Here is a 16358-nt window from a genome sequence, read left to right on the forward strand (position 1 = left end):
ACTTTAGAAAACACTTTAACTAGGATTACAAATGTAAGGTTTCTAATTAGAAAGCTAGTATACTTAATTTAAGCATGTCTTTAGAGGAAAATGGTGACATAGCTGAAGCAAAGGCCTTTAGAAAAGATATCTTAACAGTCCTTTCTGATATACTAAACAATGTTGCAAACAATGAAACACTAAAATGAAATGATTGAATCTAGCTAGAGTCCATCTTTAAGAACTGTGTCCCATGTATTTTTACATTGCAGAGGCTGTCTCCCTGTACTTTTAAATATATTGGGATAGTAATAAAGCCTGTAGTAAAGCCTATTTAGCTTTGGATACAAGAAGTCAGAGCAGTTATGGTTAGTTATGTAAGTACAGACAGATTTTAATATTTACTGCATGGACATTGATGTGTAACTTGTTTTTACACAGTTTTAAAAAGGCCTGACACAACATAGTCTGTTGCATCTCCATCAATAAGGCCTGTTCCATTACTGTGAATGAACCAGCAGGGAACATTTTCTCCGTTCTTCACATCCCTCCTGAAGTCTCTCTGCCAGCCTCTGTGCACCAGGACAGAAATGTCATGTAGAGCATTCATTCATTTAGGACACACATTGCATGCAACATTGCACTGCGATGGGACAGAGTTATCTGAGGCATGCAGCGTACCTGGTCACGTTGAGCTCCTGTCCTTTCACATACATGGTGGCGTCCGGTTTCTCTGGGACCTCCCCTGGACGCAGGTCTGACACCTCATATTCAATCCCATGGTAGAACTGACCTGGAGGACGACCCACCATTTAAAGTAAATATCATTTTTTATATAAAATGTTTCTGGCCCTGTATTTCTCCACCAGTGAGAATTGCCAACTAAACAATTTGAGTTTTATTATATCTACAATATACTGAAATGTCAAAAATCTTGAAGATCCTGTATTTTACAAGTATTTCTCTGTTTGTACTGGATGAAAGCTGATTCATGCAGACTATTGTTCAAATCTGGTTTTGGTTCAATAACTATTGTAAAAGATTTGCTGCATAACATCACAAAGAACGTTACATACAGTATATTCATTAAAAGAATAATTAGACAAATATCAAAGGAAATTCCTCCTGTGAGGACCCTTTGATGTCAAATGTTTTAATGCCTGACATAAGGAAACTATCCAGGTTAATTTAAAGCAACAATATCTTTTTTGGCCACTTAAAGTCGAGCCCAACAAGCTGTAATTATTGATACGATCACCTAATAAAGCTACGGGAAACATATTAGCAAACAGTTGCCTGTTTACACATCCATCAGACAAAAAGAAATCTTAGCTTTGATAAATTTAAGTCCAATATTCACTCTTTTTTTAGCTTCATTTTAGTTTCTACCAACAGCTGAGGCAAATATCTGTCTTTTCAACTGCTAAATGGGTTTGTCTGCATTTGGTGCTCAGCAGGTAGTGTAAAGTTTTATTTTTCTTTCTTTATCTTCTGTATTGAAAACAGCTCCCTACTGCAACTGAAAACGACACTATGACAAGGTGAACAGAACAGTAACGTTGCTAGTAAAGTGAGCTATTTAAATTAGCTTGATTCCCGTGTGTACGTCCATAGAAGTGCCGGGCAGTTGGTCTTAAGACGTGTCAGTTAGATTGTAAAGGCCGTAAACATATTCTTTGAAAATCTTTACAATCGTTCACTGGAAGATCCGAGCCGGCCTGCCTTATTGCATGATTCTCATGTTCAAAGCTAGGAGGTTGTCCTTGTTGTTTCCCATAGCAAAGTGAATTTGACACAAAGATAGCAGAGAGCAATGTACTTCCATTGATCGAGAGACATTGGACCAATCCCCGAACAAAGTGCAAATTCCCTGGCAATTTGTCTTTTGGCTGTCAATTAATGTTATTATTATATTTTCTTTTTTTTATGTCTTAGCAACCCTAGAAAATCCATATCACTTGTTTTGACCTGCTGTTAAAGTTTAAAGCATGCAATCTACTAATACGTGTATCATGTTTTACCTAGCAGCCCATGAACAGAAGGGGACAGGAGGTGGCTGTCTAGGGTGTAGAAACCCAAGTAGTCACGGTGGTATGGGTGCTTCACCCACACTTTGTGTAGCAGGACAACAAACTTCACAGAATCCTTTAGAGTTACTGTTAGGCTGTGATCCTTGGTCAAGAGAAGATCCACGCTAGTGAAGAAACAGGGGAAGAGAGAAAACAATTATCCATCCTGAACTGGATTTCATATTTCATATTACTCATGTAGAGAAATAGTTATTTTGGGTCCTTACTTGAGTCCTTTGACAGAAGCTCTATCAGACCAGAGCAGTTTGACCCATTTTCCATCCTGGAGCAACAAGATGTCGTGAGTGCTCACCTCAAGCCTCACCCCCAGAGTCTGGTGGATGATGCCAAAACGGCAAAAGTAGGTGTTTATTTTACCATTAGGTGCAATCTTCTTGTCTCCGATGGTCTGGCCATTGACCAAAATACCTAAGGAAACAACAAGGGATTCTGTCACTGGCTGTTTAACTGCATGGTATGATATACTGGCATATGTACGAGAAGTGTCCAAAATCTTGGTCCACAAGGATTATTCATGTGTAGTAAAAAAGTAAAGGGGTAAGAACGTCATGATGACTATCAGGACTCATGGCTGACCTTGTTCTGTGTCTTTGACCAGGTTGAAAATGGTTCCTGGTATGGCATTGACATTGAAGCACAGTGCGTCATCTCTTTCAGGGAGCTCAATCACGAAATGAGGATCTCCATCCACTGCAGGTGACACCAAAGTATAATGACAGTAATGAGCAAAGTGGATATGATTTTGTTTTTTTGTATACTGTTGGTTCAACATGCTAAAGACACAAGTTGACAAGACATGGAGTCTACAGCAATGCTAGCAGCTCCCTGAAGCTGTACTAAGGCACAACGATGTCCTTTGAGCTAAAACTTAATGTCTGCATCCTAACATGGTCTCAATGACAATGAAAACATGCTGATGTTAATTAGGTGTAATGTTCATCATGTTCACCATATTAGTTTAGTTTGTTAGCATGCTAACATATTCTAAAAGCCGCTATACACAAAATATAGCTGAAGTTGATGGGATGTCATTAGTTTTGCCGGTCATAAACCAAAGTATCCCAATGAAAAGGACCATAAATATCTATATAAAAAGGTGTGCAAATCTATCCAGTAGATGATGACATAGTAGTTGAGATATTTCACTGCACAGGTAAAGATTTTGACATAACACCAAAGTCCTGAAAACTCAGTATTCTGTTTGTCTGTATTAAATTTCTTGGCAATGTATCTAATAGTAGTCAGGATGGACTGATAGACCAACTGACCGAAACAAGACACGCAGCTACCATATCTAAAAATGTACTTACCTAAATATGTGGGTTGTGCTGGCGGCTGCATAGAATAAGAAGGGGATGCATATCGATATGCTAGATACAGAAACAATACAATTTAAGTTGAAAGAAATACAGTGAAATGATCTAACCCCAGAAATGTTTATGCTATACGGTAAAAACTTTCTTACACACTCTTTCTGCTTGTTGTCTTTGCTCTGTCAAAAAACAGAAGGACAAAACAATTAGTATATTCCACAGTTTAAACTGGAGCACCCCCCTCTGCTGGTATAGTTGAGTAAAACTCATTATTTTTTAAGAAACAAAATTATAATAATGACATGAATCAAACAGACAGTGCTGCTTGGTAAGTTTTGCTTTTATAGAAAAAAAAGATTGACAGCAGCCATGGGCAGTATCACATTTCAAACCCTCTCTTTCGTCTCTTACCCTCAGTCAGTTTGTCAGCAATGAAAGGGCTGCCTTGTCCGTCCTCCGTTTCAGGCTTGATGACCACCATGGAGGTGAGTGGGGTGACAAAGCTATAATGCAGAGACATTTCTAGTGCCTTGGCAGTGGCATTGGCTTTCTCGTCTTCGGCACCTTTCTTGCTGCAAGAAGGAAAATATACTGAAGTTGACAATGGCCTTCAGGAAATCACCAAGGAATCTATAAATTAATATTAATCAATTAATAATCAAAACCCAGGAACCCAGATGATACGTTCAAGAGTAATTGTAAATCATAGATTGTCACAGAAAGAATAATACTCAGTAAGTCAGCTTGCTTTTTGTCACACAGCATCATGTTGTCATTGATTACATACTACTCACATTGCAGAGACCTTAATTATTGATACATTTCAATATGGATCCAGCTTAACGTTATGTTGGGTGGGCGGGGTGAGCTGTTCAACATTTCCACGGCTTTCTACGTAACTAGCCAAGACGAGGTGGCTAAGAGTAGCAAGCTAACTTGTTCTCAATGGGAAAACACTACTACAACACAAACTAGTTCACCATAATCTACAAATGAACAACTTAGATGTCCCTGTTCTGCAGGTATTCCACAAGTGCGCCCTCATTTAGCAGTCTCCCAGCTAATCCTGCCTTGTACTGACCAAAGTTGGAGAAACAGTAGCTAGCTGATCTGAACATGAACTAGCTACTGCGCATGTGCAACTCCCAACAAAAATAGTAAAGAAGTGAGATGTCTCAGAGACAGAGACAGGTGAAAACAGGATCTGCAGCAATGTGCCGTACAACAAAAGTATGGTGTTTCTTGAAAATGAAACCATGTAAACCTATCTAAACCACAAAATTTCCAAGCTAAAAGGAAATTCAGGTCTCAGCTTGGGTGAAATGACTCAAACAGACCTGTTGTCCAGTAACTGCTGGATGGTGAGGTAGGCCCAAAGACGCTCTATGAAATCCCCGAAGATGTACTCCTCATTTGGGTATATCTCGCCCCAATCCACAGCACTGGCCTGGCCCTGCACCTTGAAGTCCTCCTCAAACTATAACATAAATATAAACAAATTCTAAGAAAAACAGTAATAAATACGCCTTTTCTCCATCTCTGTGTTGTTTCTAAATTTCTGCCATTTCCTTGTCCTTTACCCCCTGTCCGAACACTTCCACCATAAAGTTGTCCACGTCATTGTTCATCACTCGACCAGCCACCACGATCTCTGAGCCTTTAAAAAACTGGCTGTAGTGACTGGCAGTCAGCGAGTCCACTGCATTGTCAGGATAACGCAGGTCCACTTCTAAAAGCAGAGTGCTGGCCACCTCCTCATAGAAACCCTGGAAGAAATGCATCCCACATTTTATTACATCTATTTGTCCATAACATTCTACAGTATATATAGTTATTATAAAGTTGTTTTTAAATAGTGACTACATACAGCAATTGTGCAAGAATGTGTCATAGCTGGTATTCTTTTCATTTAACTTCCCAAAGATCTAAGTAGTAGCTCAAACATTATGTATTCCACCTTAAGTTGAACAACTGCATCTGAACCCTCAAAGATCCTGCGGGCCACTCCCCTGTTTTGTTTGCTCATCACATCCAGGAAGGAATAACCCACATCATTTCCGAATCCAAGACAGAACAGAGACATGTTTCCTCCCATAGCAGAATGAATATTCTTTTGAATCTTTGGGGGGTGAGACTCTCCTTCAAAGACACAACATGCAAAAATTGAGTACTAAGTAAAAAGTGTGTGAACAAAATATGTAGTATATCCGACCTAGATGTACACACTATGCATGCTCACCACTATTTGGCATTCCATCAGTCAGTAAAATAATCATATCGATGCTCTTCTCTGGGAGCCTCTTCTCTTGCCTGTCTTTGACTAGCATGTCGACACCTTTCAAGACTGCACCATTGATATCGGTCGCTAGAAGGAAAACACACACATTGTAAAATGTATAGTCTGCATATTTCTATCATTTAGGGAGTTAAAGTGACACTTGCTTGCCCTGGCGGATATCGTTCTGACATAGTCCAGTCCTGCAGCCAAATTTTCCTTGGTGGCTTTAGAAAGTGATTCTCTCCAAGACTCAATATTGTTATCAAACTGGATGAGGGCAAAGTGGTCTTCCTCACTGAGGTCTTCTAGTATTGTCAGCAATGCCTCCCGTGTCTTAAGAGTGACAAGGTCAGAGGTCAAAATGTGTGCAATCAATAAATTAGAAACACATCAACAGTCTCTCACCTGTTCAATCTTTCGTCCGTGCATTGATCCGCTCCTGTCAATCACAAACACCACATTCTTTGGCACAGTGGGCAAGTCAGCGGGAGCGAAGAAGTGCACAAAGTATCCGTTCACAACCTAAAAAGAAGCCAATCAATATAGAGTAGCAATATTTATTTAAAAACATGACAAGGCAACGTGAAAACTGTAAGAAAACGTAGTTTTTAATTTTTGTCAAGGGACATCTATCCCCTGCACAGTACCTTCATAAACAGTAGCAGGAGCAATGGATTCTTTTGCCAAAATGCTTGACTGAAAGGTTCCGGACGTCTGTTTCTGCAGTAGTTAGACTTTTTACCATTTCACTATTTATTCACTATTATCAATTTCTTATCTTGTAACTGTCTGAATATGGTTTGCATGGTTGTACATTGGCACGTTTACACTTTTTGTTTTTGTGATCTTGTTTTTAGATCCAACTTTTGATTGCATTCTTGGATTTTAATAATCCCTTTGCTGCTATTGAATTATGTACTTCTCGTCAATGACTCTGCCTGATGTTATCTTTTGTATAAATAACTGATTGTGTACAATGCTTTACAATGTCTTTGTCAGCGTTCTGTGTATGTCTTTGTCAATGATAGAAAACCAAGTTTCCCTTTGAGGATTAAGTTTAAGTTTCCATAAGTTTATTTTACAACGCAGCCTCCAGACAAATAACATTACATGTAATCTGTATAGTTTGCCTTATGAAGCCTGATGTAATTGCATTCAGCAGATATTAGTCTCGCATTGCCAGACCAATCTTTAGCCGATACTGGGTACAGTATGTGTTGAAAGCTGACCTGAATGTCTCCGAGGCTCTTTGCTCGGTTCACATCGTACTTGATGATAAAATCTCCGTCAATGAGTGTTCCATCACAACCTGGACACTTCCTCTGCTGCTCCATCGTTGGCGAGAAAGAGATGTGTGCCTGACAATGGAATACAATACGAATTGTTTAGCTTACCCTTAATTCTTGTGTCAGACAATTTGATAAATGTAAATGAAAGGAAGTGAGACCAAGATCACTTTAAAGAAATAGAGACAACTTCTTAAAAGGCCTGTTGTGTTGTGTACCTTGTTTCCCGTGACAACCTTCTCCACCAGGGGGAGCAGCTCATTGGAGAAGAAAGTTGCATTGGCATCCACATAAGAAATGCCCTGAGGCTCATAGATGTTTGTCACAATCTGCACACACACACACACACACACAGGTAAATAACTTATTTAAATCATCTGAAATCACCAAGAGACAGGATTTGAACAAGAACCTGTAACTCCTGGACAGGTTGCTTGGGTTTAACTCGAGTCAGAATCTCATACTGGCCCAGTTTCCTCTGAAGGAGCTCCTCGTAAGTCAGTACGAACGTCACGTTACTTTCAGCTGCGATGTTGACAGACACTGAAAACTTCTCCATTTTTCTTCCAGAAGCCCTGTAATGAAACACAGATCATTGACAGCCTCTATGTTAAAACATTTAGGATCGTTACAAATCCATAAAAATGTAAAAACAGTAGCTTATAGAATCATGTTTCTTTGAACACGTATTTTAAACTGTGTTTATGTATTTTTCCTCTTGACTGACTCACTTGACCAGTCCAGCAGTCTGTCCAGAGGAAACAGCCTTCTCATACTGTTTCTTGGCTTTCTCTTTCTCCTTCACCTCCCCGACATACATCTTACCATCAATTTCCCTGTGGGGCACCAAGATGGAGAGTAACATTATGCAACTTAAGGAAGGTTAAATAACTGCATCAGTAAGAAAAATTATCTTTGGAGCATGACTGGTAAAAGAAGTAGGCATAAACGCTGTCACACGCAAATTGTCATAAAACAAGGAGGAATGTGCACAGAGTGGAAGTCAGAATGAAGGCAGACTAACATGCTGAAGTTAGTGATGAAGGCGGTCTTGGGCAGCTCTATTTCAAAGAAGATTTCTTGGGAGAAGTCTGCTTTGTTCAGAGCCTTGGAGGTCATGACGGTGTGGGCGAAACGAGACGTCACAGTGCAATCCACTTTCACACTGTACACCTCCACCTGAGACAGAAAGAGAGGGAGAAACAGATATACGTACAATAAATAGTGAAGCTGGAAAGCTACAACACAAGCAATTCCCATACAGCATTGGTAGAATTGTTGTATTATTTGCCATTTTTATGTAGTTTTAAACTGAATGTTGTTCTGCAGCTGGTCCAGTCCCAAGAAAATGTTGTCGCAATTGGTGCCAAATAAACTTATAACAGCTTGAAAAAAATTGTTTAAAAAGACATTATGTCACAGATTCCACCCTGGGAGTGTTGTGTGAGACAGATTGGGCGAGGCAACCTGAGTGCTGTATGCTCGAAGCAGGAAAAGTGTTGGCATTTAAAAAGAAAACCTCTTTTCATTCAGTTTAGTTACTCTCAGTCATGTTATTTTAATTAGACGCCTTTTGTGAGAGACCTTTATTTTCTGGTTCCACCGCTTGCCAGTGAAGGACAGAAATGGTGAATACTGTTTTAGAGTTTTTCCTTTCTTCTCCTATCTATTGTATGTTTCATTGCCCTTCCAGCATATATAAAGTTGTGTTTAATTGAATATTTTCCATAATCTTTGCAGCTGTAACATTATAATTTCCCATTTTGTTGGGATCAATAAATATCTATCCATATATTTATTATCATCAATAGAGATACAGAGATACAAGCTGATTATTTTCTTACCGTGGCTTCATTTGTACTTCTTTTCTGTAATGAAAACAAACACACAACCAATAAGGTGATTCCTTTTGGAATTTCAACTGCCACTATTGCTTTATGCTATTTAAAATATTAATCATCCATGTACAAAAAAAGCCATCTACATTTATTTAAATAAGACGTGTGACTTTTAAGCAAAAGGATGCAACTTTTCACCATAATATGAAAGGACTTGTCTGTCGGTAAATAGTTTCCTCTTGCCTCCTGAAATACAAATACAGCAGGGTGAACTCACAGGGTGCCAAAAAAAGGAGTGCAGTTTGTTATGTAGAAGAAAACAGACTAGGGGCTAAATCAGGTACCACCAGATAAAATATCTGTAAAATGTGGTTTCCAAATACGATCATAGTACAAAAAGGTCAGTGTTTGAAGTTACCTGCAGAGCTTCATGGTCCCCTGAGATGACCAGAGTGCCCCAGGCCAGGCTGGGCAGCCAGAGGCAGGCGCTGGCCCACAGCAGCAGCAGTCGAACACCCTGCAGTCCAGACATGACCAAACTTCTACTGAACAGCGACTGACTTCACTGCCGAGAAAGCTCTCTGGCCAGGGGGAGGAACAGAACCTGTGTGTGTGTGTGTGTGTGTGTGTGTGTGTGTGTGTGTGTGTGTTTGTGTGTGTGCGTGTGTGTGCTTGAGTACATATTGACCAACAAACCTGAGCTCTAAGTGCAGGGGTCCGTTTCAGGAAAGAGGTTCAACAAACTCGGAGTCTAACCCTGAGCTCTGAGTTGATTTACCCGGAGATGGGAAATTACTTTTTGGTTCCAGAACAGATGATTAGAGTTGGTTAAATTAACTCAGAGTAGGTTGACTCAGAGATAAGTATGTGTACCACCACTATAAAAAAGGCAGAATGAATGGAGCCATGGTACCTCACCATGGTAAAAACCCCAAACAAACTGGTCTGGTATTTCCTTAAAAAAGAGAAAAGTTATGCTGAAGTAAATGCGTAAGTTCCAATATAGTGTAGGCCCTATTAATATACTACACTAAACAAAATTATAAATGCAAAATTTTCACAATTTTTCAGGAGATAAAGTGAAGATCTAATACTTTTTCTATGTGCACAAAAGGCCAGTTTCTCTCAAATATTGTTAAAAAATCTGTCTAAATACAGTATGTGTTAGTGAGCACTTCTCCTTTGCCAAGATAATCCATCCATCTAACAGGTGTGGTACATCAAGATGCTGATTAGACAGCATGATTATTGCACAGTGTGCCTTTGGCTGCCCACAATAATAGGAGCGTGCAATTGGCATGCTGACTGCAGGAATGTCCACAAGAGCTGTTGTCCTAGAATTGAATGTTCATTTCTCTACCATAAGCCGTCTCCAAAGGTGTTTCAGAGAATTTGGCAGTACATCCAATCGGCTGCACAACCACGGATCACATGTAACCACACAAGCCCAGGACCTCCACATCCAGGATCTTCACCTCCAAGATCATAAGCTAACAAAGCTGTAGCATCTAAGGTGGGCGGGGTAGAGCTGCCACAGCTGCAACCGGTGACAGGCTAACCAAAACCCAAAATGGGTTTTGACCTGTCACCCCCTTTCTTATTCATAAAACCCAACAGGTGAACTGATGATATGACTATGCTTCCTCTGCTCCCATGCAGGTGCCCTAATTACAGTAAGTGGCCAAAAGAAGTTTTGTGTTCAAAATAGAAGAAAACTGTTTTTGTGGAATGTGTTAGCTCGCTTGAACGAGAGCACATTTATAAAAGCAGCTGTAGCATTAGAGCAATGACCCAGAAGTTAATTAAGAAATAATAAAAAAATATGATGCGGACGAGCATAAACTTGAAGTTTGTTGCTAAATGGTATTGAAATTAGATGGCGGAAAACTATGAAATAACTCAGTTATACAGTTTTATTTATTTACTTTTTAAAGGGGTTTTCCATTTATTAAAGTGACAGTGACGAAAGTGAGAGAGAGGGAGAGAGAGACGGGGGATTGAAACGCAGCAATGAGCCGCAGGTCGGATTCACATCCGGACTGCTACAAAGCTCAGCCAAAATGGCGCAAACTATCATCTCTATCGGGTCCCTGGTGGTCTAGTGGTTAGGATTCGGCGCTCTCACCGCCGCGGCCCGGGTTCGATTCCCGGTCAGGGAACGCTTTTATCACTCCTTCATGATTGTCCCAAATTGTACTTGTTAAAAAAAGAAAGGGGGAGGATGGGAGAAATGTAGGCTACTGTAATCTATTTCTATGTACATAATCTGACCTGTAAATAAACAAACTAGATATAATGTAGCATTGTGAAGGACAAAATGTGTGTGGATAAATTATTCAGAACAACGCTGGTCTACAATTTAGAAACTTGAGAACAAACACTTTTCTTTTTTGGCAAGCTGTCTTCTGGGCCTGCAGCATGGATGTCATGATACAGTGTTAGCAATAGAAGCAGGTACTATATTCAGCACTCAACAGAGCAGAGCTGGTCATTTGGGGTTTAGTTGTTGACGAGATTGTTGTGTGTCTGAGAGTACTTTGATCATCAGGGGCTGAATGAAATCTCTATTATTTCTCTGTATTTGTGGTAACTTGAACTAATTTATATACATTTTATTTAGTACACACACCATGTAAGCACAATTTATAATAAAACAATAAAGGCCTTTAAAGTAGATTTTACTATGGCCAGAAGGACTGGATGTTCTCGTTGGATGTTTCGGTTGTATGTTCTGTTTCCTGTTTTATTTTGTTAGTCTGTTTTTCTGTCTAGACTTGTCTGCTTTTACTTCCTGTCTTGTGTTTTCATGCTTGTGTGATTGTTCTGCCCCGCCCTGATGTGCCTCACCCTTGTGTGTCACCTGTCCCTTTTTTCTCGGTACCTCTTTGTAATTAGTCATTTTGTTTCCCTTGTCTTGCGACAGATTGTTGTGCGTCAATTATCAGTCTTGTTTCGTGCTCTTGCCTCGTCCTTGGAGTTTTTTGTCTATAGTTTCTGTTTGTTGGATTACTTTGTTTTTTTTTTGGACATCTGTTTCCTTGTTTTATCCACGATCAGTAGTACGTTTTGCGTGCTTCATTCAGGTCTCCTTTTGTTGGTGTTGTCCATGTTTTTTGCTAAATAAGTCTTCAGCAATGAAACTTATGCCCGCTCTATGCATTTGGGTCTACCATTCCCTGCAGAGCATGAACGCTACTTTAACAACCAAGAAAGTCCCATGTCTGGTGTTTCCTTAATCATTTCCGATTAAGTTACTTAATAAACCTGCAATAACAAATCACTTAGCCATTTGGATAGAGGTGCCATGTGATAGAGGTGTATGGGAATGGGAATGGAAGCAGATACTATGTGCTTTAATGTGGTGGCAAATACAATTTAGCACTTTGTGGTTATCATGATGATTATGTCTTCAAGTTAACAAGAAAAATAGAAATGACCTACTCTTTTGGAAGTGAGGACACAATTTACATTTCAATCCAAGAGGAAATTATTTATTTAGTAAAAAGGGTCAGTTACAAATCAAATAAGCAAATGTTTCAACAATCTTTCAACACTGACAAATGTCACAATTCATTTCATCAGCCAGAAACCTAAGCTGTTTTCCAAGTATGATGCACTGTGCAAATTGCAAAGCACAATAACTGCAGTAATGTCAACACTCTACCGGCATAAATCTAGTCCTTTTATGTATCTTAATTAAATCCTACTTCATAAAAAAAAAAATGCAATAGAAGATCTTGCAATCCATATTATGCAGCATCACCATTGACTTAGAAAACAAAAAGACTTTAGTGTGTTTCTTCACTGCTTTTGTCATATCTTGTGTGTCTATTTGCTGAACACACTGGCTCCGGGAGCTTTGGGAGCAGCAGGCTTGCCCAGAGCCGTCTCTGTCCCCGTCCTCACACCGCTGAACACAGACGGAGCCACTTTGCCCATACGTTCTGAACACAGAGAGAGAAAGACACAGACATGTATCGTCAGAAAAAACAGCTGCTTAAACCAGAATACTGCACATCCTCAACAAGTAATAAGAGTTCCACCTGGGTATCATTAAGACAAGTAGCCTATGTGAGAACAAAAACGTCTGCACCGACTTGTCTTGTGTCTTCCTCTCTGATATGGTAACATGGGGGTGGGCAGTAGCTCGGTCCGTAGGTGGAGTTGGGTTGGGAACCGGAGGGTCGCTGTACGACCAGTCCCAGTATGGACCAAAGTACGGAGTGTGGATTGGTAGCTGGAGAGATGCCAGTTCACCTCCTGGGCGCTGCCAGGTGCTCTTGAGCAAGGCACCGTACCCCCCCCCCCCCCCCCCCCCCCCCCCCCCCCCCCCCCCCCCCCCCCCCCCCCCCCCCCCCCCCCCCCCCCCCCCCCCCCCCCCCCCCCCCCACTGCTCAGGGCACTGGTCCAGCTGGCAGCCCACTCACTCTAACATCTCTCCAGTAGTGCATGAATAGGTCCTGAGCATGTGTGTATATTTCAGGTCTGTGTGTAGTGAATCCTAACAAAAACAGAGTGTAAATTATTATTTCCCCACTGTATATTATTATTATTATTATTATTATTATTATTATTATTATTATTAATATTTAGGATGCAACACTCCCACCAACTGGCTCTTGTCTGATTCCTAGGGGTAACAGTAGCTAAACACTGGCTTCCAAAGCTGACATGATCTTTAAATCATTCAACTGAGCAATATTTAAAAATGTTGCAAAATGTATTTGAGGATGGATAAAGTATCCACGTGTAAACATGCAAAAAAGCACATTCTCTCAAGTAGCCCAGTAATCAAAAAGCACCTTTACTTTAGTGTGCTGCAGCAAATCAATATTGGCTGTTTATTTTGATTCGGACCACACACAAAGAAAGACCCAAGATGGATGACACTGTGTGTGTGGGTGGGTAAACAGTGTACAGGATATGCTTTTTTTCATGATGTCAGCATGTTTTTTAAACCAATGTAGCTATTTCAATGGGAAACATCAGTTGTGATCACAGCACAATTCTTTCTGCCAGTCAGGCTGCTATTATTGGTATTTTTAGCCCAATAACCGCCATCTTAATCAACATTTATTCACAAGCTCTGATAATGGTTTAGATGGATTATTTTGGTCTTGTTGTCAGGGAAGCTGGATTGCTTTGTTGTTTATTGATTAACGAAACTATTACACTATCAACTTTTAGTTAAATGTTATCATGGTATTCATTTCTTTATTTTAATAATATTATTTTGATGTTATTACCAGGGAAATGTTATTATAAATTATCATACAGCTGATATATACTTACAATAAAAAACAACATGAAGTGATATGTAGCTAGAATGAAGCACATCACAACAATCTAATGCCAATCTTTCCCAAACAAGTGACCAGAGCAACCTCCACACAACCCTTTGCATCATATCCTGAAGTTATTGCACAACCCCTGCAGCCTAAAGCAGCCTTATTTAAAGTTTTATTTAAGGTAGGTCCAAATTAGACCTATAGTTTAGAAATATTTAGTTCACATGGGGGTAGATGTTTACTTATAAATAATTTCAGCATAAATCTGAATAATCTGATGTGTGCAGTCTATTAATTTATTGATGAATAAGTAACTTTTTTTTTTCCATGGAAGAGACCAATATACATATAGCATTCTAAAACTGCAACATATCCACAGTATGACATAATTTAATGTTAGTTAGCCTCTTCTATTTATGTTGTAACTGGGATGGTTGTTTAATATTTACTGGCTAGCTGGTATCATCTACAGCCCAAGCAGGATAAAACAAAGAAAGATTACTTTTGTAAGGATAGAGAGACATAATGTCTTTACAGAGTGTTATCTGACATATTACGTCGGTCAGTTGGTTTGCTTTTCAGCGTCAGAAGAAACAACATTAACGAACAACTTTACTCACCACACTCCACCATGACCTCATAGGTCTTACTCTTGACTTCGCCCTTCAGTCCCAGTTTACTGCGGGCTCCCTTCAGGTCCTCCTCCTTCATCGGGGGACGTTTCTTCTTCTTCACTTCTGCTGGCTGGAGTGAATTGAAGAAAGATAGAAAGATTATGAGTGCTGAAGGCAAAAGGCAGGAAAGTAAAAACTGTAAACACTCTGCAGACATCTAAAACACTGTGTTCGATTACTGTAGGCTAAATAACCTAAACATCATATTTGACCTAACTCACCTGTGACATGGTGACTGAAGTTGGTGTATTGATTCCACAGACACCTCTTTCCAGTGGAATAGATCGGCTGGCTGTTTACTAGTGTGTGTCTTTGTCTCCTAGCAAGCCTGACATATATATATAGTCCTTCACCAGACCCACTGAGTCAGTCAGACCCCCTTCCCTCTGTCAAGCTCTGCCTGTTGTCAGTGTGTATTATTAGGTGTGACGTGTAGGATGGTACAGCTGGAATGGGTCTCCCGTCTTTTACGATAAGCTTACAGGCCAACAGCTGATAATTCTGTAAACAGGGCTGTCAGCTTCCTCTGCCGACCCTGGCAGATATATCCTCTTTTCTAAACGTTGCTGTGGGACTTGGCATTAAAAGGGGGATCAAGAGTGTCCACCACCTCCCCGCAGCACTGGTTGGGATTCTGCCTGCCCACTGCTATAACTTGATTCAAGGGAATGTCTTTTTGGGTCTTGTAAAAAGCATTTCCAGACAGTTAACACACATCCCTTAAGATGAGGGCGGGATAAAGAAGAGAGCTAAAAGAAAGTTATCCAACGGTCTAAGTTTGGCAATCTGTGCTTTTCTAATGTGAGTGGCCTAATGTGAGTGGCCTAGTGGCAACAATCATTCTTCACATCAGATCTGGATTTAGTTGAATCTACAGTTCCAACAGCAACAATCAGGTGCTTAACAAACAAAAAAAACTTCCCGTGTTCGTAGGCCTACTGTTATTCAAGGCAGGTCTACATTTAGATAAAACAGTAGGCCTATTAGAGAGGGCAGAGAAGGCCCTGATGGCCCTGACAGCCCACCACTGCAATTTTATAATACGTTTCAGCAAATGCTGGAATATCCAACCGGTCTTACGCCAGTTCGTGAAATGGTCACATCATTTTGATTTCTTCATTTGTGTACATATTCTCGTTTGTTACGTTTATTCAGGCCGGGACATAAGTCGCGGTCTCGGGGGGAATTAAACGCCAAACGCCGGTTGTGGTTAGGAAGAGAATAACGCGGAGAGGAACTGCAACATGCGGGACGCGAACCCCGGTCTACGGGGTGAAAGACATGAGTTGTTTGATGTTGGCTTATCAATACGAGACCTATTCGCTGCCGTTATCGTTATGTGATACCAAAATAGGCTTCCCATTGAAATGCATTACTTCAAAATTCGTATTCATTGCTTTTACTTTATAATGTTACAGATTTTGTTTGTGGCAATAGTTGAGTTTTTTATTCTTGTGACTTATTTGAATGTGTATTTTAAGATAAAAGAAGAAAGCAGACAGTTAAGGCAATACTTACTTAGCAGTCAGAAAATGACCTCATACTCTGAAATTGAAGTAGCCTACTGTGTTGTGATCATTGACTAAAACTACAGTCTATGGTTATATATACA

At 40.1% G+C, this 16358-nt stretch overlaps 2 protein-coding genes and 1 non-coding gene across 3 annotated transcripts; 1 reads left to right on the forward strand and 2 right to left on the reverse strand.

The window, feature by feature from the left end:
• Positions 1-145: 145 nt before the first annotated feature.
• Positions 146-9424, reverse strand: LOC117944102 (inter-alpha-trypsin inhibitor heavy chain H3-like). The gene is made up of 22 exons (XM_034870661.1): positions 9203-9424; positions 8983-9030; positions 8791-8814; positions 7971-8125; positions 7678-7782; positions 7359-7521; positions 7165-7275; positions 6890-7018; positions 6066-6182; positions 5825-5993; positions 5622-5747; positions 5340-5521; positions 4963-5148; positions 4720-4859; positions 3794-3954; positions 3535-3561; positions 3380-3439; positions 2646-2759; positions 2276-2477; positions 2001-2173; positions 661-772; positions 146-551 (listed from the first exon to the last, which is right to left on the reverse strand). Exons 1-22 carry the CDS (start codon positions 9314-9316, stop codon positions 413-415), a joined length of 2757 nt encoding a protein of 918 aa, XP_034726552.1. The 5' UTR covers positions 9317-9424; the 3' UTR covers positions 146-412.
• A 1447-nt stretch (positions 9425-10871) lies between these two features.
• On the forward strand, positions 10872-10943 carry trnae-cuc. The gene has a single exon. It is a non-coding gene; the product is annotated as a tRNA-Glu (tRNA).
• Positions 10944-12261: 1318 nt separating this feature from the next.
• Positions 12262-15244, reverse strand: mustn1b (musculoskeletal, embryonic nuclear protein 1b). The gene is made up of 3 exons (XM_034870670.1): positions 14968-15244; positions 14693-14816; positions 12262-12728 (listed from the first exon to the last, which is right to left on the reverse strand). Exons 1-3 carry the CDS (start codon positions 14974-14976, stop codon positions 12613-12615), a joined length of 249 nt encoding a protein of 82 aa, XP_034726561.1. The 5' UTR covers positions 14977-15244; the 3' UTR covers positions 12262-12612.
• Positions 15245-16358: the final 1114 nt, after the last annotated feature.

Source organism: Etheostoma cragini, chromosome 4 (genome assembly GCF_013103735.1).
Source record: "Etheostoma cragini isolate CJK2018 chromosome 4, CSU_Ecrag_1.0, whole genome shotgun sequence".
Classification (NCBI taxonomy): Eukaryota; Metazoa; Chordata; class Actinopteri; order Perciformes; family Percidae; genus Etheostoma; species Etheostoma cragini.

What these genes read in the sequence shown, in the direction of transcription:
- mustn1b (XM_034870670.1), bottom strand. An exon ending in TGAGGTCATGGTGGAGTGTG is followed by an intron (nt 12,729 to 14,692) that starts GTGAGTAAAGTT and finishes CTCTGTGTTCAG; the next exon opens with AACGTATGGGCAAAGTGGCT.
- LOC117944102 (XM_034870661.1), bottom strand. Translation starts at nt 9,316, where the DNA reads ATGTCTGGACTGCAGGGTGTTCGACTGCTGCTGCTGTGGGCCAGCGCC. An exon ending in ACGGACGAAAGATTGAACAG is followed by an intron (nt 5,994 to 6,065) that starts GTGAGAGACTGT and finishes GTCACTCTTAAG; the next exon opens with ACACGGGAGGCATTGCTGAC. An exon ending in TGATGGAATGCCAAATAGTG is followed by an intron (nt 5,522 to 5,621) that starts GTGAGCATGCAT and finishes GTGTCTTTGAAG; the next exon opens with GAGAGTCTCACCCCCCAAAG.